Below are 23,041 nucleotides of genomic sequence, written 5' to 3'. Positions count from 1 at the left end.
AGTATTTCTAATAGTGCCTAGTTTTAAAATGTGATCTTTTTTTTTCCCTCTGCCTTATAATATAAAAGGCATACCAAACTCAGTTAGCTTGAAGTGTTTTTGGTTTCTTCTCTTTGAAAATTAATGTCATGTTATAATAACTTACCAAAAATAATAATTTGAAATGAAAATTATGAACCTACATCCATTGGGGCTTTTTAAACCAGAAGAGAGAAACTCATTTAAAATTAATTGGTTTAATACAAATCAATTTTGTATTTTGAGTGTTATTAATACACTAGAGGCCCAGGGCCTGAAATTTGTGCACTCGCGGTGGGGGGGGGGGGGTCGTCCCTCAGCCCGGCCTGTGCCCCCTCACAGTCTGGGAGCCCTCTGGGGATGCTCCCCGGGGAGCAGGCCTAAGCATTCAGTCGGACATACTTAGCGCTTCTGCGGGAGCAGGAGAGGCTCCTACCATAGCCGCTGCGTTCACCAGCTGAGAGCCTGGCTTCTAGCTGAGCAGCGCTCCCCCTGTGGGAGTACACTGACCACCAGGGGGCAGATCCTGTGTTGAGCGTCTGCTCCCTGGTGGGCAATGCACGTCATAGCTACCAGTCATTCTGCTGTTTGGTCCATTTGCATATTAGCCTTTTATTATATAGGATTCTTTTAAAGACAAATAAAAAGGAACTTTTTGCCCCACTTTGTTAGACTACTCTTAACTAAGCAGCCTTGAGGATTTGGGAATCATTAAATATTTATGAAGATGCTCATAGTTTTGCTTTTGCCCCCCATGACTTATACAGCTGGAGAATTCTTTTTCATCCATAATTTCATGTCTAAGGCACAATGTACCAGTTATGGAAGAGAAAATAGTCAAAGTGATTAATTCTCTTTAGTTTTGATAATATTTTTTAAATACCAGTGATTATTTTGAGTACTATTATGTTTCTTCAACTGTTTATATCTTGCTCTTGCTTCTTTTAGGACCTGCTGAAGTTCCAATGATGTCACCCAATGGATCCATTCCTCCTATCCATGTGCCTCCAGGTTATATCTCACAGGTAACCAGTTGATGGACTTCTCCACTCACTATGGGCACTGTCATTGTGCCAAGAGAATACATGTAGAGGCTTGAAAACGTGTTCCAAGATTAATTTAGTTAGAATGATGCCAGAGTTGTCATTTTTGTGGTATCAGGCGGCCCTTCCCGAGTTTCGCTGCTTAACAGGCCAGAGTTAGAGGGAGGAAAACACAGCTGGGCTGCTAGGCTGCCCTTGGCCAAGATGGGTTTCACGCTTGACCATTGATTGTGACTTCTTCATAGAGTCTGTTGAATTAGAGACTAATCAGTAAAAATATCAAAGAAGACATTGTTAGTATAAGTAGGCCTATCCTCTCTTATAGGAGTCTCATTTCTCCACAATGCGGCACATCTTGGGCTTGGTGAATTACTGAGTGTGATGTGAGAACTTGGCTGTTTGTACTTACATTTCTCTAAAATTTTGTTTTTCTTTTAAATAAAATAGCCAATAGCAATTTAAAAAGTAAAAGGTATATTGAAAGATTAAAAAATTGTTAAAGGGAAAAGTTATACTCCTGTACCAAGATAAAGTTTTAAATGTTGTGTGTGCTTGGAATGTGGATATTTGTATATACTTTAACTTTGGTCCTAGGCTCAGCGCAATATGAATGTCTCCCTTTGTCCCTGCACATCTTCCTTTCCAAATTCCTAACCAACTGTTTTTCTTTTTTGCCTTTTTTGTTCTTTGCTTCTTTAAGAACATTCTATACTCATTGAAAAAAATCAGAAAAGAATAAAAAATATTTGTAATTTTACTATCCACAGAAGATAATAATCATTTTGTGAGCATTTTTTGGATTATATTCCTCCAAATTTTTTTCTTTCTATTCCTTGTCTGTTTTTACAGTGGTTTAAAAAAATCTGTCATTTTAAGTTTTTAATGATTTGCTAGGATAAAAGAAATGGCAGCTAAAATAGGAAAATTGCTGACGTGCAAGCAGGGATCAAAGCAATTTTATCCTTCTCTGATATAAAACTTACCCATTTCTTCACCATCTAAGTCATAGTGCAGCCACTATAATATCATTTTTTCCATCCTTACTTTCACGTGAGCCAATTTGGCATCTTTCTTTGTTTTGTTTTGAGTCGCCAGAATGTTGGCTAGGCCTTCCCCTGTTTTAAATAAATGGCTTGTTTTACACAAGTCTTTGTAAATAAGTCACTGGAGGGAGAAAAGGGTGCAGAGCAGGCCCTTCCAGCAGGACATGTGATGATGGATCACATCCACGTTGCCAGTCACTTAACAGAAAAGAACAAGGAATGCAGGATGCCATTATGGCTCCTCATTTATTTTGAGGAAGTGTTTCATTCCATTGAACATAGTACAGTTCTCACCATTGAGATGGCAGAAAAACACCTCCTTTTATGTTAAAGGTCCATTTATGGAATACCAGTTAAAAGTTAAACATTCTGGTAGAGAGAAGCCACAGTGTACTTTTTCTTGCCAGTGGTGTTACTGTGATTTACATAGAAGGAAGCTGAGGCTCAGAGTGGAACCAGAATTGCAACCCACACATTTCTGATTTTACCAACCTATTTCCCACTCTGATGTGATCTTGAAGTCAGAGGCAGAGCCTGCCTTGATGGATGTATTTGCTTTCTGTTACATTACTTTCTGACAATGTGAGTGTGGGTGTGTGGTGTGTGCCTACTCATGAATCTCTCCAGGACTAACACCAGCCTCTGACATATAAGATCGTCCATTATTATAAGAAAACTAGAGGTCCAGTGCACGAAATTCATGCACTGATAGTGTCTCTAGCGGCTGCTGGCTGCCTGCCGGGTACTCCCTCCCTTCCCCCAGCCACCTGCTCCCCCACCCCCTGCCGCTGTCGCTGGTCACTGCCTGCGGGGCCCGATCACCCTGCCTATTGCCCTGCCACCTCCTGGCTCCCAGGTGCTGAGGGAGCAGGGCGGCAGCCCCACCCCCCACCGCAGCTGCTGGCCGCCCTGCGATTGGATCGGTGGCGCATTCGGCCCCTTCCCAGCTCCCTCAACACCTGGGAGCCTGGTGATGGTGGGGCAATCAGATCGGTGGGGCAATCAGCCCCCACCCGGTGACCAGTGGCTTGCACCTGCCTTGGCCTGGCGCCACCCACTCACCTGCTTCACCATCCCTCCCGGTCCCGCTCTCATCGGGGCCTGCAGTGCCTTCACTGCCACCCGCTGCCAGCGCTGCAGGGCCAACGCCTGCCATTTTCTGTGCTGCCCCCTGGTGGTCAGTGCACGTCATAGCAAGCAGTTGAACTCCCAGCAGAACTCCCGGTTGAGGGGACAATTTGCATATTAGGCTTTTATTATATAGGATTGAAGAGGTAAGCAAGTGAATGATTAAAAAATGTTACATTTGCCCTGACTGGTGTGGCTCAGTGGACAGAGCGTAGACCTGCGGACTGAAGGGTCCCAGGTTCGATTCCGGTCAAGGGCATGTACCTTGGTTGTGGGCACATCCCCAGTAGGGAGTGTGCAGGAGGCAGCTGATAGATGTTTCTCTCTCATCAATGTTTCTAACTCTCTATCCCTCTCTCTTCCTCTCTGTAAAAAAATCAATAAAATATATCTAAAAATAAATAAATAAAAAATGTTACATTAGTAACATTGACTCTGAACTGTGAGTCAATGGGAAAAAATTGATGCATTACATAATTAAGTAGCTGAAATGGATTTCAAGATAAATTCATAAATTTGACAAAAGACAAATGTCAGGAATGTGCAGAGACTATGTAATAGTAAGAGAAACACCAGGAGTGGAGGAGGCAGTTGTGGTCTGCTCTGAGGTGCCGTTAACATAATCTTTGTTTTCTTAGGTTGAGAAGGACTGAACCCATGGATCTTAAAGATAGTGTGGACTTAGGATAGGAGAATAGTGGAATCTTGTCATTTCAACTCAGCAGCCTCTGATATAGTAGGCTTTTGTGTATTTAGTGTGTGTTTTGTGCTTTTCGGTGGGATCCTGGGGAAGATTTGAGGAAAAAAATAACCTGATCTTTCCAGCTTAAGAGAAAATATAGGATACGTTTTCTTTTAACTATGAGAAAGTGGATTTAAGTAAGAAGGCAGTGAGTCTTGTCACACTCATCACCATTTCCATATGTATAAACATTTGTGAGTATGATTATGGTTGAAACTATGGGAGAAAACAGGGTGATTACTGTAGTTGGGAAGAACTTGGATATTAACTGAAGAGGCCTGCCTTCAAATTCCACCAAAGTTACTTCCCATGTAACTCTTACAAATTCTTTTACCGCATACGTGAATACCTACCTGATCTGGTAGAGGTAAGAATTAAGAGAAAATGTAGTCCACACCTCACATAACAGTGGGCATTCAATAAGTGGTAGTTATTATAATGAAGAAGACTGTTAGAATTATTTCAATGAAACTGGCAGTTTGCCTTTCTAAATACATATTGAGATCACACAGTATGAAGCAATTTTTTCCTTTCATTGTATACTGGCCATGGTTCTTCTCAATTTTTAACCTCATTATTAACACTCTGAATAATTTATATATAAAAATTTCTTAAGCAGATGCCTTGAGTTTTATTTTCCATCCTTCCATAGTAATTTATGAAACATTTTCCAAATGTTACAAGAAAAAGTTCATGTAGACCCAAAGATTAAGAAAGCATATGAAAAGAAAAAGTGAAATATCTAAATTAATGTGCTATCATTTGGGAAACCTCTCTCTTTTTTAAAAAAAATCCAGATTAATTGATGTAAACTAGAAACTGAATAGTAGTTGAAATAAGTATTTTTGTTGTCATAGCAGAGTACGTAACTTAACCTCATTCCTTTGTTTTGGGGATTAGCAAATGGGTAAACACCTGTTGCAGTTATATATATTCAACTAGAGGCCCGGTGCATGAAATTCATGCGGGGGGGGGGGGGGGGATCCCCTCAGCCCAGCCTGTACCCTCTCCAATCCGGAACCCCTTGGGGGATGTCCAACTGCCAGTTTAGGCCCGATCCCAGGGATTGGGCCTAAACCGGCAATCAGACATCCCTCTCACAATCCCGGCAGTCGGACATCCCTCTCACAATCCGGGACTGCTGGCTCCTAACTGCTCGCCTGCCTACCTGATTGCCCCTAATTGTCCCCCCCCACCCCCGCCAGCCTGATCACCACCAACTGCCCCCCCCCTGCCGGCCTGGTCACCCCATGCAGCCTGCTGTTCAGTCATTTGGTCATACCTCACTAACCCCGCTGCCAGCCTGGTTGCCCCATGCAGCCTGCTGTTCAGTTGTTTGGTCGTCCCTCACTAATCCCCCGCCGGCCTTGTTGCCCCACACAGCTTGCTGTTCAGGCGTTATTGTGATGGCGTCCTGGACAATTTTCATATTCCTCTATTATTAGTATAGATTTCCCTTGACCTGGGAGAGACATGAAGTCTATTTAAAAATGTATTTAAATTTTGGTATGGTTGGTCATTCTCCATTGAGGATTTTTTAAAGACTTGGCCAAAAATCAGAGACCCAGTGGGGAAGGAGCCTTATATATTAGCCTCAGCTCCTTCCCTGTAGTGATTACAACCTGTGGTTAAAGCAGTGCTGTGTTTCTTCTTTAATGTTGAGCAGAAGGGAGCATGGGGGATTACCCTGTGCCCTGACAGACTGACAGTCAGACCCATTTGGCATCCAACAATAAAGAGAATTGGAATCTCTTGCTTGTCCTTTGGAGGAATTGATTTTTCTATAGGAAGTTGGGAAAGTGTTCCAGAATGAACAGAGTATATGCATGGAGTTGGGAGCTGTGGAAAGAGCAGAGGATTTATGTGTCTATTCTGTTCTAGTTTCTATTGTCATCAGATTTTTAGCTACTTTAGTTTTCATTAGATGGCTTATTTTACCCAAGCAATAATTATAGACAGGATAGGCATTGCTAAATTAAAGAATGTGCCCAGGAACTACCTCCCCTCAAGGCATTGTACACCTTTCCTCTTTGTGAGCCTTCTCTCTGTCTCTCTGTTCTGAATTTTCTCTTGGATTTCTTTTCTTTGTTTCTGAAATCTTGGCATTGTGGTTTAATAGAACACAAGATTAGCGGGTGGGAACATGAGCCCAGGTAGGTTCCTGCATCCAACTCCTGTGTGATTTTTAGGAATATCGTTAAGTTATTTACTTGGGTGGTGTTTCACTTGTTTGCTTACTTGATCATTGTTGGTCTTCTTCCCTTTTAGCATTTAAGTTCCACAAGGTCAGGGACCCTATGTGTTCTGTTCATCACTGGATCTCCAGTTTCTTAAAAGGTGCTCAGCACATAATAGTCAATTATTAAAATGTTACTGGCTGGCTGGAGTCATTGTTATCTTGTGGAGGGAGGAGCAGAAAGGAAAGGGTTGGAGGATGTCTGATCTAATCTAAAATTAGATAATTCTCTTCTACTGTTCCTTAAAAAGGAGACCAAGTGAGAACGTAAGTTTCCATAAGCAACCATTACCAAAACAGTGTAGCACAACACATTCCTTTGGTATTTGGCATTCTATTGACTACAATGCTATTCTTCACTTCTATGGAAAAGTGATAGTTGACTTTCAAAATAACATTGAGACAGTATTGCATCTAGAAATGACTTTTGAATCATTAGTTAGGATTAAATTGTGCCCATAACATTGATTTTATTGCACAATTAGTATAGTCTGCCTTTTTGAATTAGTAACATATTTGTCCTATGAAACAACTTTTCATAAAAAAACACCTTTGCCTAACCTATTGGGTACAAAACTTTATAAAGGTTAAGTGGATTTTATATTTCTACACATTCTTTAGAACCTATCACTTACTTTACTATGCGATATATATGATCCGAGTATCGTCAGCATGAATTCATGATCCTTTCTTGGGCCGTGGAACCCACTGGAAGACTGGTGAAACATTTTTAAATGTAAAATATAAAATTCATAGATACGATCAAGAACAATCTACCTGTGTTTCCATGTGAGTGTGCTTGAGAAGCTGGACTGAAATCGCCTCCAATTGGCTATCTATCTCTTCTGTGCTGATCCGTGTCGAGGTGCTGGAGTGCAGAAACAGTTACTACCCACAGGTTCCTCCGAATGATAGCTTTATCAATATCTTCATAAAGTAAACCATCAGATCTTGACTTACTGTTTGTTTTCTGACAGTGTGTTCTTTAAAACAGCATTTCCATTTGGACAGTAATAATTGGCCCATTTTATTGCCTGAAACTCTGTGGATGTAACTTCTCACCTGTCTGGTATTCTTATGTGCCACACAGATAATGAGGAAGGTTAGATTTGATTTTCAATCTTCAAATGTGCTTCTTTTTTTTTAATTTAAAATATATTTTTATTGATTTCAGAGCAGAAGAGAGAGAGAGAGAAACATCAATGATGAGAGAGAATCTCTGATTGGCTGCCTCCTGCACGCCCCCCACTGGGGATTGAGCCCGCAACCTGGACATGTGCCCTGACCAGGAATTGAATCGTGACTTCCTGGTTCTATAGGTTGATGCTTAACCACTGAGTAACACCGGCTGGACCAAATGGGCTTCTTTTTTTTTTTTTTTTTTTTTTTTTTACTTAGGTTGGTGAGATACAATCAAATATGATACTTAGCTGACCTTAGATTACTCAGTTACTTAATTGATCCTAAAATTCTTCATCTATAATTTAGGACTATGATGTTACCCATGTTAGAAGATTTGAGCGTTATGCATTAAGTTCTCTGCCAAGCATTTTATAAACTATTACGTGATATACCAACCACAGGAGTTGTTATTGTTATGGCTTTAATATTACACCAAATTTACCAGTTTGCCATTTGCCTTCAGCCTCTGCCCAGTGCTGTATTTCTGCTTGGGAAAGGAGCTACTTGACTCTCAGCAGTGACTTAAGGAGCTCAGTTCTGTTTAAAACAGGGGTCTTTCCCTTCCCATGGGATCCTCAAGTTGGGGTAGCTGGCGTGTGGTACGACAGAGCTGGAGCAGCTGAGGACTCATCCTTGGTTCTGCAGTTTGTAAGCTGTGTCTCTTAACCTTGCCTGGCTTCTTTCTTAGTTTGGAAGGTCTTAATAAATTGCTGCCACTGTCCCCCCAGCTATAGCATCACCTGCTTTACTGAAGTAGTTGGATTAAAGAGATACCACAGAGGATATACTTGTTCCCATCATCCTCTCCAGACCTCAGTGGGTTTAGTTTTAAATAATTGGGTAGTCATCTGGAAAAAGCCAAGTGTGTCCAATAATGTACTAAAAGATTTTTAATTTATATATGCCCTAGTTGCTCTCCTTTTTCCAGATTATAGATTCCCATAAGTGTAAGTAGCTTAGCTTGTTTCTGTGTATATAAGAGTGTTGGCACATATAAAGCAAACAGGGGGGATTGCCATTTAAGGGGGTATCCCCTTATACGGTCTCCTCCCGAGCAAACCTATCAGTAAGTGCCATATCAACGCCTTCAGCTTGTGATCCCTGTACAGCAACCTGGCTTGGATTTGTTATCTGGATCTAACCATCCCTCCTCAATTTATTCTTTAGCCATTGCCTGGAATTGGCATGAGAGTTAAAAATTAAGCACCAATAGAAAATTTAAGATTTTTAGATATGAGTGTAGGTAAAATGTTTGGGGAATTTTTGTTTAGTCATGAATTACCTTATTGTTTAAAACCACAGCAGATGACTTGGTTGATTACTTAACCATTGGCAAGAACTGTTTGAGAAAAGGAATTCAAAATTTAAAAAAAATTCTTAATTTAAAAATAAAATTTTTAAAATTGATATCTATTATCAATCTGTAACTGTTCTGCAGACTAATCCTTTATATTATGTAAAGGACTTTTAGAAACCTAGAAACATCAGCAATAATGTATTTTTCCATTTGGCTACAAAAATACCATGCTGTATGGCAAAAGGAACTGGTCTTGAGCCTAAAGGGCTTATTGTCTCAGGACATTAATGATAATGACACATTGGAATATTATTTCATCAGTGTTAGCCATTACAGCTATGAAGAGAAAATGATGTTGAGATATATGTTTGGTATTTTCACCCACAGATGTAAGCATGCAATTTGAAAGGACAGAAAAGTAATATTTGGAAAGACATTCAATTCTTCCACCATTTTTAAGTCAATTAACTTCATCAGTAAAATAGAAGGATCACTTGCTTATATATAACTCTGGTTGCTCTTTGAATGCTCTTTTTATTCCAATTTCACTTTCTCCTAATGGTACTTAGGTGATGGTGGTGGGAATATTATCCATAGTAGCAAAAAGGGGGTGGGCTAGGGAAGATAACAGCCTCATGTTTCAAATTTCTACTCTCCATGAACAATTAATTTGCTTTCCTCTATTATATTGTTCACTGTTCAGGGTGAGGCAAAAGTGAGTTTACAGTTGTATGTGAAACACAGTTTATTATTTACAATTTATTATTTGTATTATTTTCCATATGAATAACTATAAACCTACTTTTGCCCCCCCCCCCCCCCCCCCCCCGGATTAGAAAATGCAGAGTGAAGGGTTAGTACAAAGAGACGAGAAGTGAGACCTAACAACTTTGTACTTCTGGTTTTCAGTGTCTTTTTTTTCAGTGTCTTTCTTGTGAAATAATATATTAAAATAATTTAAATAGTAATATTAAATTATATTTAATATTTAAAACATTTAAAATACGAGTCAGGCATGACACATCTGCAGTTAACTAGGTTTAGATTATCTGAAATTTTGGAAAAGAATGTCAGATATTTGCCTGAGTTATGGGGGGAAATTTTGATAATGAATGTGTTAAATAGCTCTTGGTAGACATCAAATCTAAGAAGATAAATTTATTTGTTGTTGTTTGCTTTTTCATTCATTTGTTCACTTAGCCAGCCTTTCTTGAAAGCCGCCTGTGTGCACAGGTGCCCTTGAGGGACTTGCATTTGGGTGGGAGAGACATATCTGTAATTCACACTGCAGGACCCAGATGCTGGTGGAGGGGTGAGCACCAGTGTGGCTGGGAGAAGCCTGGACTCTGCCTGCCCACCAGTCCATGCAGCTGTTTGCATTGCCCAGCCTTTTGTTTGTGTGCTCAGTTTCAGCTGATATTTTTCCCTTCCCTGAAAGGCCTAGGAGCCCACTTCATTTATGTTCGCAGCAGTTAGAAGTTGAGCTTGAACCTGACTTTCACAGACTCATTTGGTCCCAGTTTTCAGTGTGCAGGTGGCTCACTCAGTGTCCCTTGCCTCCTCTGCAAGCCGGCTGCCAGGCCTTGCATACAGAGGTATGTGTGTCCCCAGTCTGCTCGACCCACCTCCTGGCTCATCTCTGGCCCTCTGAGGCAGCCTTTAAAATTTTTTCTGTTGCATCCTGCCTTTCAAGCTCTTCTTTTGATTCTTGTCATTTGCAGCCCAGAAGTAGAAGACAGAGCTTTAGGAACTGAGGGGTTTGTTAAAATTCCTGGGGAGCATTTCAGTTCAGTAAGGGGAACTAGCTTCCTCCTCTGTCAGCTATGAGAAAAGACACTCAGACTGTAAGTGTTGTTAAGAGATGCATTTTAATTCTTGGACTCGAAATCGTCCTCTTTATCTCCTGGTAGCTCTCTGATCTTGGGTGAGTTAGCCTAACTTCCCTGGACTTTATTCCTCTTACCTCCAAACTGGGGATAGCTGTGTATGCCCCCCAGGATTGCTGGGAGGATTTAATGAGGTACTAATATTAATAGGAGTAATTACTAGGTAAGATTTTTCTGTTATGTATCAGTCACTGGACCTTATTACATGTTAATATGTTGCCTTTTTTCAGTAGATGGTATTAAAGCAGAGCGGCAGGCATTTAGTAAATATTAAATCCTTCACATCTCTTAATAACCCAGCTATCCTATTTCTCACAGCTCATTGTTTATATATTTATTTCTTAACATACCTATCTTGTGTATAATTCTCCACATAATAAAAGCTTTGGAGTACAGACCGGAAAGAAAATCTGGTTCTGTGGCTGAACTAGTACATTTTAACCATGTTGTGCCTTGGTCGCCTTCCTGTCCAACAGGGATGCTAATATCTAATTCTCCAGTAGATCAATGAGTAACCCATGTCCAACAGCTGGCAGACAACAGGCACTGGCTGAGTTTCTTTCTCATCTGTCTCTCTATGCTGCCCCCTCTTGCTGTTGCTTCCAAGTTTTTTCATTTTGTTTTAATGGTTCTCTTGATTATACTTCTAAAAACACCCATGCAAATAAGTTCAACATTCTCCCCGTTTAACTCTTTGTGCCTTATTCTCTAGCCTTTCATCTTGTGTCTAGGCCACTGTGTAACAAGAAGACTAAGCACATAGAAGTTTCTCAGTAAATACTTCTGGAGCAGAATCCAAAGACATGATAAAGGAGCAAACTAGCTTCCACCAGGCGTACTTTCTTGCTTAGCCTGAGGAAGGTGGCTGGGCATTTGTTCACGGCAGATAAATGCATTACTTTTTGTAGAGGGTTTTTTTAAGCGGACAAGGGTGGTGGTAGGACTTTAGAGGACAGTTGGGAGTCCCTGATAGGAGGTGTATTAGTTTGTAGGGTTACCATAATGAGGTGCCCACAGACTGGGTGGCTTAAACAACAGAAATTATTTCCTCACAATTCTGGAAATAATTCGGTTTCTTCTAAGACCTCTCTTCTTGGCTTGTAGATGGTCATCTTCCTTTACCATCTTTACACAGTCTTCTTCCTGTGTATCTGTAGCCTAATTTACACATCTTTTACGGACGTCATATTGGTTTAAAGCCCACCCATATGACCTCATTTTATCATAATTACATTACTTTAAAGGCCCTATTTCCAAATATAGTCACATGCTGAGGTACAGAGGGGTTGGGATTTCAATACATAAATTAGTTGGGGGAAGGGAGGACATAATTTAGCCCATAACAGATGGTATCCTGAGAACCTAGCACAGTGATCTTTTCCAAGGGTCTGTGCTCTGGAGAAGATATATGAGTGGCCATTCTGTTGAGTCACAGAGCTAGGAAAATAGTCTAGGTGAAGAATACTTCGTTTTTAATTTCTGAAAAGACAGTACTTTGTTTTGATTTCTGAACAACACTTAAGACTTAGTCTAATTTTTCTCTTTATATTATTCTTAGGCTATATAGATAAATCTTACTGTTTAATACCTATTTTTTTCCCCTCACTTGAATATCTAGTGTTTAGCTCATAGTATGTGTCAGGAAACAATTATTGAATTGAATGCAGGTGATTTATCTGCCTCTGGATATTGTCACAATTTCATTCATCCCAAGAGGAAATTAATCTGTTTTTTCCATGGTTATTTGTGAAGATTGAAGGCACATTTTATTGCCTGAAGATTTTTGGACTGAAATTCTGATTTCTAAATTCTGCTATAGTGATATATTTCTTTTTGAACCTTTTTTTAAAAAAAATAAAGAACGTTATTGCCACTATTTCTTGAGTTGAGTATTATTTTGTGCATTATTATTGCTCCTCAGACTTCTTTATTCTTTGGGGAACATAGGCATAATTTTCTTAGACATAGAAAATTGAATTTGGTAATTAAATATGTTGTAATTTGTATTATGGAAGAACAATAAGCAAAATAATTAGCATATATTTTGGGGTTTTGTTTCTGATTATTTCAGAATTAATATTTCATTTTCTTAAAAATACTTTTAGTGATAAAGTTGGCCTTGATTAGTAAGGGTGAAAGTGTTGGATTATACGTGTAAATAGATACCTTTCACAAATACCATAGAATAATTTAAAATAATTAAAAATGGGACTGTAAACCATCCTAATATATAAAAACCCAGGGTCCGTAACATCCAAAATGACCGGAGGCTCGACCGAATGCCAGGCTGTGTGCACAGCAGGCTCCAGTGAGCCGGGACTGGGGAGCAGGCTGAACTGCTGACCTCTCAGGGAGAGAGAGAGGTGGGGCTGATCAGCGACTACCGTGGCTGCAGGTGAGACCTGGAGAGGCTGCAGATCAGACTCTGCTTCTCTCTCTATCTGGGCCTTGCCAGCAGCCCCACCTCTCTCTCTCCAAGAGATCAAGAGTTCAGCCCACTCGCTAGCAGCCTGGGGTGACTGTTGATCATCCCCGCCTCTCTGATCAGGCCCGGAGATAGGCCCAGAGACACTGACTGGCATAGAAACTGACCAATCAGAACCAAATCTTGGTGTACTGCGAGGATCCAATGGCTACCTAGGAGGCGGAGCTTTGGATGCTGACTGGCATAGAAACTGACCAGTCAGAACCAAATCTGGGTGTAGTGTCAGGAGCCAATGGCTGCCTAGGAGGTGGAGCTTTTGACACTGACTGGCATAGAAACTGACCAATCAGAACCTAATCTGAGTGAACTGCGAAGGCAGAACCTAAGGTGGGGGCTTGAGGAGGGGTTTTAAGGGTAACAGCTGTTTGGTGTAAGGTGTAAGAAAGTGGTTCAATTTTTTTAATGGCCAGTTTGGCAGTATAGTGCATATGGCTGGCTATCAATCCAGATATAGGGATTATATATTTTTGTCTGCCAAGAGCATCTCCTGCTGAAAGAGGCTCCCCCCGCCCCCGCCTGCCCATTTAAGCAATCCTATCCTATATAATCTATCTATACTAATAAAAGGGTAATATGCTAATTAGACCAGGTTGACCAGCCATTTTCCAGATATCTGACATCCTTCCAGACAAAGCCATAGTGGTGGGGGCCAAGGCAGAGGCAGTTAAGGGCGATCAGGCCAGCAGGGGGTTAGGGGAAATCAGGCCGGTAGGGGAGGGCAGTTGGAGGTTGAGATCAGGCTGGCAGGGGAGAGCAGTTAGGGGCGATCAGGCAGGCAGGCAGAGAGGTTAGGTGTGATCAGACAGGCAGGCAGGTGAGCAGTTAGGAGCCAGCAGTCCCAGATTGCGAGAGTGATGTCCGACTGCCGGTTTAGGCCCGATTCCTGTGGGATCGGGTCTAAACCGGCAGTCGGACATCCCCCAAAGGGTCCCTGATTGGAGAGGGTGCAGGCTGTGCTGAGGGAAACCCACCCCCTGTGCACGAATTTTGTGCACTGGGCCACTAGTTTTCATATACGCAGGCAATTTGTAGTTTAAGAAAATGACTTTGTTTTCTAACTGGAAACCTTTTTTTTTTGGTGAAAGATAATTTATACTTTAGACCTTATTAATATTTTTAAGTAGTGGAAATACTTATTCTTAAAAAATATTAAAGTGAAAAGATGTTTCAGCTCTCTATCTTTTATTTTTATTCCTTTCCCTTAACTAATATTTTTATCTCTGTTGGTGTTTTTTACCCAACTTTTAATTTTTAATTTTTATTTTTTTTTATTGATTTCAGAGAGGAAAGGAGAGGGAGAGGGAATCAGAAACATCAGTGATGAGAGAGAATCATTGATCGGCTGCCTCCTGCATGCTCCCTATTGGGGATCAAGCCTGCAACCCAGGCATGTGCCCTTGACTGGAATCGAACTCAGAACCCTTCAGTCCACAGGCCGACGCTCTATCCACTAAGCAAACCAGCTAGGGCTACCCAACTTTTTAAAAAATGCTTTGTTTTAATGCCAAAAATTATATGATAACATGATTAAAATAATTTCTTTTCATTATAACTGCCTTTGTTTATAAACTCAAAGCGTTGTTCTTCATATTTAGTGAGATCCCTGTTCTTGTTCTACTACATTGCTCAAGTCCGTGTGACATTTTACCCGTTGACGTTTTGCAGAGTCTTGAAACAATGACGATTGGGTCTAGAAAACAAGTACTTTGCTTCTGTGGACCTCCCACTGTCTACCACAGGATTTTTCCATGAAAGAGGACTATCTGGAATATTCCTTTTCTCTTAATAGCCAGGCAGAGTGGGGAAACAGAAGACACTATAGAATGATGCATGTTTATATTAGATGGTTAGAAAAATCCATATTTATACTAAGTTGTACAAAGTATGCTACTAAGACTATTCATAGAAGATGTGCTTTGATGATAGTTACTAGCACATGCATTTGAATTTCCAATATCATGGTTTAAGCATGATTTCGCATCCACCTGTAAATTGACAGTCACGCATTCATAAATGAGGTTAATGTGATTAGCTTGCCAAAGTCCAGAAAAGTTACATTTATTAATGAATACATATATTTTGAGGTTTAGTAGGAATATGACTCAGAATATTAATTTAAAGGAGTTAATATTGCTTTGTTAAGGATCTTTTAACATAGTAGTTAATTCTGATATTGTTATGTTAATTGATCCATTAATAAACATAAAGATTGTTGTTTTCTTAATATAAAGATTAATTGCTACTAATTCAAACTAAACCTATCTTGTACACTGAATTATAGACTAAAATGGATAAACTTGCCATTTTAAATTAGGCAATGTTTTTAAAAACAAAGCTTAGTATAAGTTTTATCAGAATGTTTTGGATTACCATTATGTCATTTTATTTTGTCTATAATCAGCCTCCTAAGGTGTAATGAGATATGTATTTCAGTTACAAGTTTAATTTTCAGTGTTGGGGTCTTTTTTGTTGTTGTTGTTGTTGTTGTTGTTGTTGTTTTTAAAAACTTCTTACCCTGTGAGTGCCTGAATGTCTTAAGTACTTTATTAGACCAGCTGGTCTCTTTGGCAGCCTGGTGCTGGCTTCCAGGTTTACTCTTATGCCCTCATTGCCCCCTTCCACTGCCCTGATTCAGGGGCCGTAGTCTCAGGGACAGTTGTCCAGCTGTCTCAGCCCTATCAGTTCTTTGAGGCTAGTGAAGCCCTTCTGGTTGTCATTCAGTGCTCTTCTCTGTATTGCACTGCTTTCCCTTTTGATGATGGTATCTGTTATGTTAGTTGTTTCTTGTGTCTCAGCAAAATTGTTTGCTCTTAGAGCAGGCAGCATGTAGTTGGACACAGAGGCAATAAATATTGCTATTGTTCTGCTTTAGTTAATTACCTTCCTTGGGTCAATTTAAAAGCATTTGAAGAAAGTATGGATCTAATGTTGATTGGCACTCACTCTCCTCATAGCAGGTCCCACCTCGTTGTGTCTTCCTTCATAACACTCATTACACCACCAGGATGTAAGCAGAGGTGTCCGATTTGATTAGGGATTGGTCAGGGTTTTCATTGGTTAGAATCCCCTCATTTCATTTGCATCCTTGGTCCCAGATTAAATGAATTTTTGGCACTGTTAATGGTTTCTAAATTTATGTTCCCTTTTTTCCTACTAAAGCCTCTATGCAGGGGTCCTCAAACTTTTTAAACGGGGTCAGTTCACTGTCCCTCAGACCGTTGGAGGGCCGGACTATAGTTTAAAAAAAAACTATGAACAAATTCCTATGTGCACTGCGGGCCCGGGACGAGTCGGCTGCTAAGCAGGACAGGCAGCGGCACCCGGTGGGCCGGATAAATGTCCTCGGCGGGCCGCATGTGGCCCCCGGGCTGTAGTTTGAGGAGGCCTGCTCTATGGTGATGGAACTGTGCATGCTAAAGTAGGAATGGGGTCAGGTGTTCTCAGAAAGCTCAGCCCTGTAAAGCATACTATTTGCCCCAGAAAGTCTCTTCTTTCTGGAAAAATCACTGACCTGATAGTTATATTTAAAGTCATTTCTAAAATTAACTTAAGCACATATTAAGTTCACTTGTCTTGGATGAAGTCTTGTTTATGAGACAAACAAGATTGATCATTAAGCTCTTGATCATTCCAAAAAGTCTTCTGTAATCAGAATGAGGTGGTTGATGAAATTTTTATAACTTGTAATGGTTAAATGTTATTACTTCTAAAACTCATTTAACTGGTTGGATTATAGAACCAGAATTTAATAGGTACTAATTTTTCCTCCTATGGAGGGCAAAAAATTAAAATTAAGGGGGAAGTACTAACTACTGTGTATGTTCACAAGATATTAGCTAACGATACATACTACGCTCTTTCTTTCTGCTGTTTTCTTTAGGTTATTGAAGACAATACTGGAGTCCGCCGGGTGGTGGTCACACCCCAGTCTCCTGAGTGTTACCCCCCAAGTTACCCCTCAGCCATGTCTCCAACCCATCACCTACCCCCCTACTTGACTCACCACCCACATTTTATTCATAACTCCCACACGGCTTACTACCCACCTGTTACCGGACCTGGAGATATGCAGCCTCAGTTTTTTCCTCAGCATCATCTTCCCCCTGCATTATATGAGCAAGGTGAGTAGGTTATTGCTGGCACTGACAGCTGTTGAAACTAATTGCAACACGTAAGTAGCTTAGGAGAGCCAGAGAGGCCTTTGTTTCTTCCGTAATAAGTATGGCAGAAGAGGGACTATCTGATGTATAAACGCATGGGAAATTCCTAGCTTCCTTTGTCCTGAATTGTTTTGCAAAAATTATTTTATGGGTTGCAGCTCTTTCTTTCTTTATATTTCCTAAATTCTGCCTTACTATCTCACCCCACAAAGAACAGGGACTGGGATAACCAGAAAAGAGACAGTGATGTGTCATGCATTACGGTGCCCTGTTAACATATTTTTATGTGCGAGTGGCCTGAGGCCACCGCAGCACATTAGTTCCTAGACACCCATATAGTCTAGCAATAGCAGGGAAGTTCATAAGGGCTTTGTGTCCCATTTCCAGTGAGAGAAGACTGTGAGGTCTCAGTAACCTTTGAGTTTCCTGGATGCTCTATGTTGCAACGTTAGCAGAACTCAGAATCTCGTTGCTGTTGATGGGGTCCTCCTGAAACCTGTTTTAGTTTCAGAATAGCCATTAACGCAGCCACAGTTTCACTGGTTCTTAGGTGAATACTTACCTTGAAATGAAAAGGAGTCTCAGAGATACCAACATTATGTCTTTTTAATTTTAGCCGTGGTATTAGTTTAGTCTAAAGCTCTTTTCTACCAGAGTGTATACTAAGAATCTAGATTAAATGAGGGTAAGAATTAGACTTTAACCTTCGCAAAGTGATATTCGTGAGGTAGAATATAAATTTAAGCATTTTATTCCTTCAAACATTTATTATGCTGGTTCAGATAAATTTTATGAGAAATACCTGTTACACTATAGAGTGTTGGAGCAAATAACTACCTCACTTTCTCTTATCAGTTATAAATATATATTTTCTCCTATATGTTCATCTCACATTGTAACTTTTTTTTTTTTATTAACAAAAGAAAAATTTGAAATGGATATTTTAAGTGAAACCTTCTGTTGTAACTTAGGGATAGAATTAGTTTGGTAATTTTTTTTTTAAGTAGTAAGGAATAAATTTAGTATAATTCAGAAGAATCAGGTGCTACCATGACAGTGTATAGAGAGATGATAGGAAAAGATGAAATTAACACTTTAATTTCATAGAAGTATTAATAACTTCCTATCAGTAGTGACAGAGCACCCCAAAATATCAGATGAGTGGGCATATTCCATGAAAACATTTGGATAAAAACTGAAAAAGATTCAGTTTCTTAAACTATTCAGTGCTTTGACATACTGTACATTAAGTATTTGAGTGTTTGTCGAGTTTTCTGGTTAGGTCTGAGCTTAATGACATTGTGAAAAGCCTTGGCTATAGACCCATAGCTTGATGAGTAGTCTGTTATTATGTTGTAAACAATGTATGTTGCAATTTTAGACAACAGAATTTAAATCATTAGAATTAAGCAATATAAATATTGTGTGTTCATTTCATAGGATATTTTGGTTTAATTTCATTAAAATAGCACAGAGTAATAATGTGCAAATAACAGTGCCTTTATTGATTTTAAATTAAAGAAAATGGTAAAACAAAATCCCTTTGCATTAATTAAAAAAATACATATGTATATATTCTTATCTTAGTTCTCAATATTTATACCTAAAAGAAATTTAAACATTTAATTTCCCAAACTATAAGAGCTTAAAAATAGCTTGACATATTTTGAAAGATTAATATGTTAGTGCCCAAGTTAAAGCATTGTGATATTTAAAATATTTATTATCCTTTTTGTATATTTGAACATATTTATTTGGGCATTTGCTCTTTTAATAGTGTTGTATTTGTTTTTTCACATTCTCTGGTACAAATTGGTTATCTTGTGAATATTTGTTTTATTTTATTTTTCCTTTCTAATCCTCACCCAAGGATTTTTTTCACTCATTTTCAGAAAAAGTTGGGGGAAAGTGAGAAAGAGAGGTAGAGATAGATAGAGATAGAGATAGAGATAGAGATAGAGATAGAGATAGAGATAGAGATAGAGATAGAGATAGAGATAGAAAGAGAGAGAGAGAGAGGAGAAGAGAAAGAACTGAGAGAGACACATCAAACCTGCAACCCAGGTACATACACTTGACTGGGAATCAAACCTTCTACCCTGTGGTGCGCAGGCCCATGCTCTAACCATTGAGCAACATGGGCCAGGACATGAATGTTTGCTTTTTAAAGGTCTTCCTTAAGTTTTGTGAACAGAAAGAAAGCGAAAAGTGGAGCTTTACCATTGAACAATTGAAACATCAGTTAACTTACCTAGGGTGACCATACAGTCGTGGTATGCCTAGAACAGTATTGGTTTAGGTCTCTTATTCAGAGAAATGGTTTGGAGTGCCCCCTTTTCATTCTCAGAAGGATTCAGGTTTGGATGGTAATTTATATGCTCACCCTATGCATGTGGGGCCCTTTTTTCATATAAACATATAAGGACCCAATCTATACTATGTATTGCATTTTTAATAATAATCTGAATATTACTTTTAACTTATTTAAATTTCATATATCCCCCTTCCGCTCCAATCATGAGATTATTTTGCAGGCTCCCATTTTCTTTTGAGCCACTTAAAAATATGCATAGTTAAGCCAGGTTGACCTTCTACTAGTCAGTTTGTCTTGCCTCCTGATTACTCCAACATAGGAGTTTGAGACCACAACATATTCTGTTTGACACCAAGTTGAAGGAATAGCTTATGTTTACCTCTACAATATCTCCTTGAATATTTTCCCTGATTCTGTGAGCTTTGATTCTTTTTAATAGAAATTTCTCATCTCATCATTTTAGTAGGTTTTATTCAAATGTTGGCTATTTTAGATGCCACAAGTAACTCCTTTTATTCTGGTTGCCATATGCTTTCCAATAGAAATGCTATTCTGTCTACAAAGGTAACTATATTTTTAAGTATCTTGCTTCTAAGTACACATTTAAGGGGTATTTTATTCTAACTTTTTATATATTGCAACAGTTGAAAAAATATTTTGACAGGCAAAATCAAACTTATAAATTCAGTCAGAATAGGAGCTCATTTTTTTTTTTTTTGGACACTAATTTTGTCTTCTTTAGTATAAAAGTGTCTGGAACATTCCTGAACATACATTGTAGTTATTAAAGATTAATTATTCCTAGCCCGGCTGGTGTGGCTCAGTGGTTGAGCATCGACCTATGAACCAGGAGTCATGGTTTGATTCCCAGTCAGGACACATGCCTGGGTTGCAGGCTCGATCCCCAGTGTGGGGCATGCAGGAGGCAGCTGATCAGTAATTCTCTCTCATCATTGATGTTTCCTCTCTCCCTCTCCCTTCCTCTCTAAAGTCAATAAAAATATTTTTTAAAAAGATTAATTATTCCTTGATTGATCAGAAACAAATGGGAATATTTTAAGCATGTATAACATGTATATTATTTTCTTAAAATATTTTATACTGTATTTAGTAATATTAAAAAATTTTTGTTAACAGTCAGGTTATTTAACCATTTAATAATTTATTATTGAAAACATAGACTGAGCTGGCGTTTGTCATAATCATCCATTTTAGAAATTATACCACTCTATGGAATGTCAAGCTACATTACCCGGGAAGACCAGTACAGCAAGCCTCCACACAAAAAACTGAAAGACCGCCAGATCGACCGCCAGAATCGCCTCAACAGCCCACCCTCTTCTATCTACAAAAGCAATTGCACAACCGTGTACAATGGCTATGGGAAAGGCCACAGCGGTGGAGGCAGTGGAGGTGGAGGTGGCGGCAGTGGTGGTGGGCCAGGAATTAAGAAAACTGAGCGTCGAGCAAGAAGCAGTCCAAAGTCGAATGATTCAGACATGCAAGGTAATGTGCAAAAATGTTTGCCCCAGGAGAGTGAATTCTTGAAATGGGGTCATGCTAAAAGAAACATCTTTTACATAAGAACATTATATCATGGTGGTTGGTCTTTCTACTAGGAATCTTTGGGTAGACTTCTGATCTTTTTTTTAGGACAGAATATAGCGTCATCTCTCTTTTATTAACACTTCATGGCAAAAATATTATTTTTTGGTTATATGTGCCAAGTACTACTTAAACTCAGTAACAAGTATCTGAAAGTGTCTTTACATTAGCCTTTTTCAGTTGTGTCACTCTAAGTAGATAGATGTGGAAGAGATCCAAAGTAAAACAATATTTCTAAGACAAAGAGGGCTAGTCTAAATCTCAAAATAATTATATATCATAAAACCAGGTGTAATTCTGTGCTGTACTGAAATTTATCATTGTGTAAGAGGAATATATTTCTGTTTAGTTTCAGGTATGAGTTATTGTTTAATGCTACCTTTGGCATCCCAAATGAACTATTCATAGACTAAGAATGAGATGCAAGAATTAGGGTCACCACATATAGAGACATCCACTCAAAAGGGCCTATGTTTTTTTGCAGATTAATCTTGTGGTTATAGATCAGTTAATTTGGGAAAGAACGTATATATGTTTTTAAATGCAGTTTTTAGTCAAGATTTAGAGAAAACCTATTTTGATGCCACAGGAGTTAAAAACAGAGGCTTTTTGAAGAAGGTAACTTTTTAAAAATCCTCACCCAAGGATATGTTTATTGATTTGAGAGAGAGGGAGAGAGAGAAAGAAAGAGAGAGAAACATCGATCAATTGCCTCCCGTATGCTCTCTGACCAGGGATTGAAACTGCAACCTTAGGTATGTGCCCTGATCCAGATTTGAACCTACAACCTTTTTGGTGTATGGGATGATGCTCCAACCAACTGAGCCACCTGGCTGGGGCAAGAAGGCAACATTTTGATAAGCTAGGTGAGTTTACAGATATAAATAAAGGCATGAATAACTGTAAAAGATTGGATAAGAACTGATTATTATATTCATTAAATATGCCCCTTCCTTATTGGAGCATAACCAGGGGGAAACAGGACTGTGTATGTGAGAATCTGTGTGTGAATGAAAAAGATGGAGGTTATGTATGTTTGATTGTGTATGGAAAACTAGACTCTGTCAGAGCAGAGCAAAACGGTAAAACCAGACTTTGGCATCAACATTTGCCCCCATATTGTTTGTATGAGTGAACTGTAGCAAAAAAAAAAGAGGAATAGTAAGATAACAGTGAAATGTGAACAGTAATTTCTCTGAGTGAAATGTATTATAGGTTCTCTTAATTTTGTCTTTATTTTTAATTCTCCAAGTTTTATGGATTATTCTTATAATTATTATCAAGCATTTTTCCCCAAGCATTATTCTTATATTTATTAAACAAAACACAAGTAAGTATATAAAAGAGACCCAATGTTCAAGAGGCCTTTAAATAGCTCTTAAGGCAAAGCCCTATATTTGCCATATAGAATAATTTTTCATGAAGTAATACTGTCATTTCTAAGTTTGAAATTTTATTACTACCTTGGACATAGAATAAAATTCACACACAAAAAAATTAGAAATTTCTTCCTAAGGAGAATTTCAGTCCATGGGAAAGAAAGAAAGAATGTATAAGCTATCTTCAGAAAGCTTATGAGGTTTGAACTACCTTCATTAGTTGATTTATTCTATAATAACTTTTGCTCTGCCTTACACCAAAAGAGATTTAAGGGAGATGACATAGATACATATAGAGGCTCATTTCAATAAGGACCTGAGGGGTTTACATGTTGGATAAAAAATAAGTATCCAATTACCCAAATGCATTGAAAACTTATGTCCTGACAGAAATCTGCACACAAATGTTTATAGCAACTATATTCATAATTGCTAAAACTTGGAAGCAACCAAGATGTCCTTCAGTAAGTGAATGGATAAGTAAGATGTGGTACATCCAGACAACGGAGTATTAACGCTAAAA

At 39.0% G+C, this 23,041-nt stretch overlaps 1 protein-coding gene across 7 annotated transcripts in view; it reads left to right on the top strand.

Annotated features, from left to right (window-relative positions):
* Positions 1–23,041, top strand: part of FNDC3B (fibronectin type III domain containing 3B) — a 341,119-nt gene that overhangs the window by 182,864 nt on the left and 135,214 nt on the right. For all 7 annotated transcript variants that reach the window (XM_080656861.1, XM_080656865.1, XM_080656862.1 and 4 more), the window contains exons 4-6: positions 967–1,043; positions 16,941–17,181; positions 20,750–21,040. In XM_080656861.1, coding sequence (XP_080512987.1) covers positions 967–1,043; positions 16,941–17,181; positions 20,750–21,040 — 609 coding nt within the window. The remainder of the gene's footprint in view (positions 1–966; positions 1,044–16,940; positions 17,182–20,749; positions 21,041–23,041) is intronic.

Source organism: Plecotus auritus (assembly GCF_963455305.1).
Source record: "Plecotus auritus genome assembly, chromosome: 2".
Lineage (NCBI taxonomy): Eukaryota > Metazoa > Chordata > Mammalia > Chiroptera > Vespertilionidae > Plecotus > Plecotus auritus.
The sequence above is the reverse complement of the archived record's forward strand: the minus strand, read 5'-3'. Positions and strand labels throughout refer to the sequence as shown.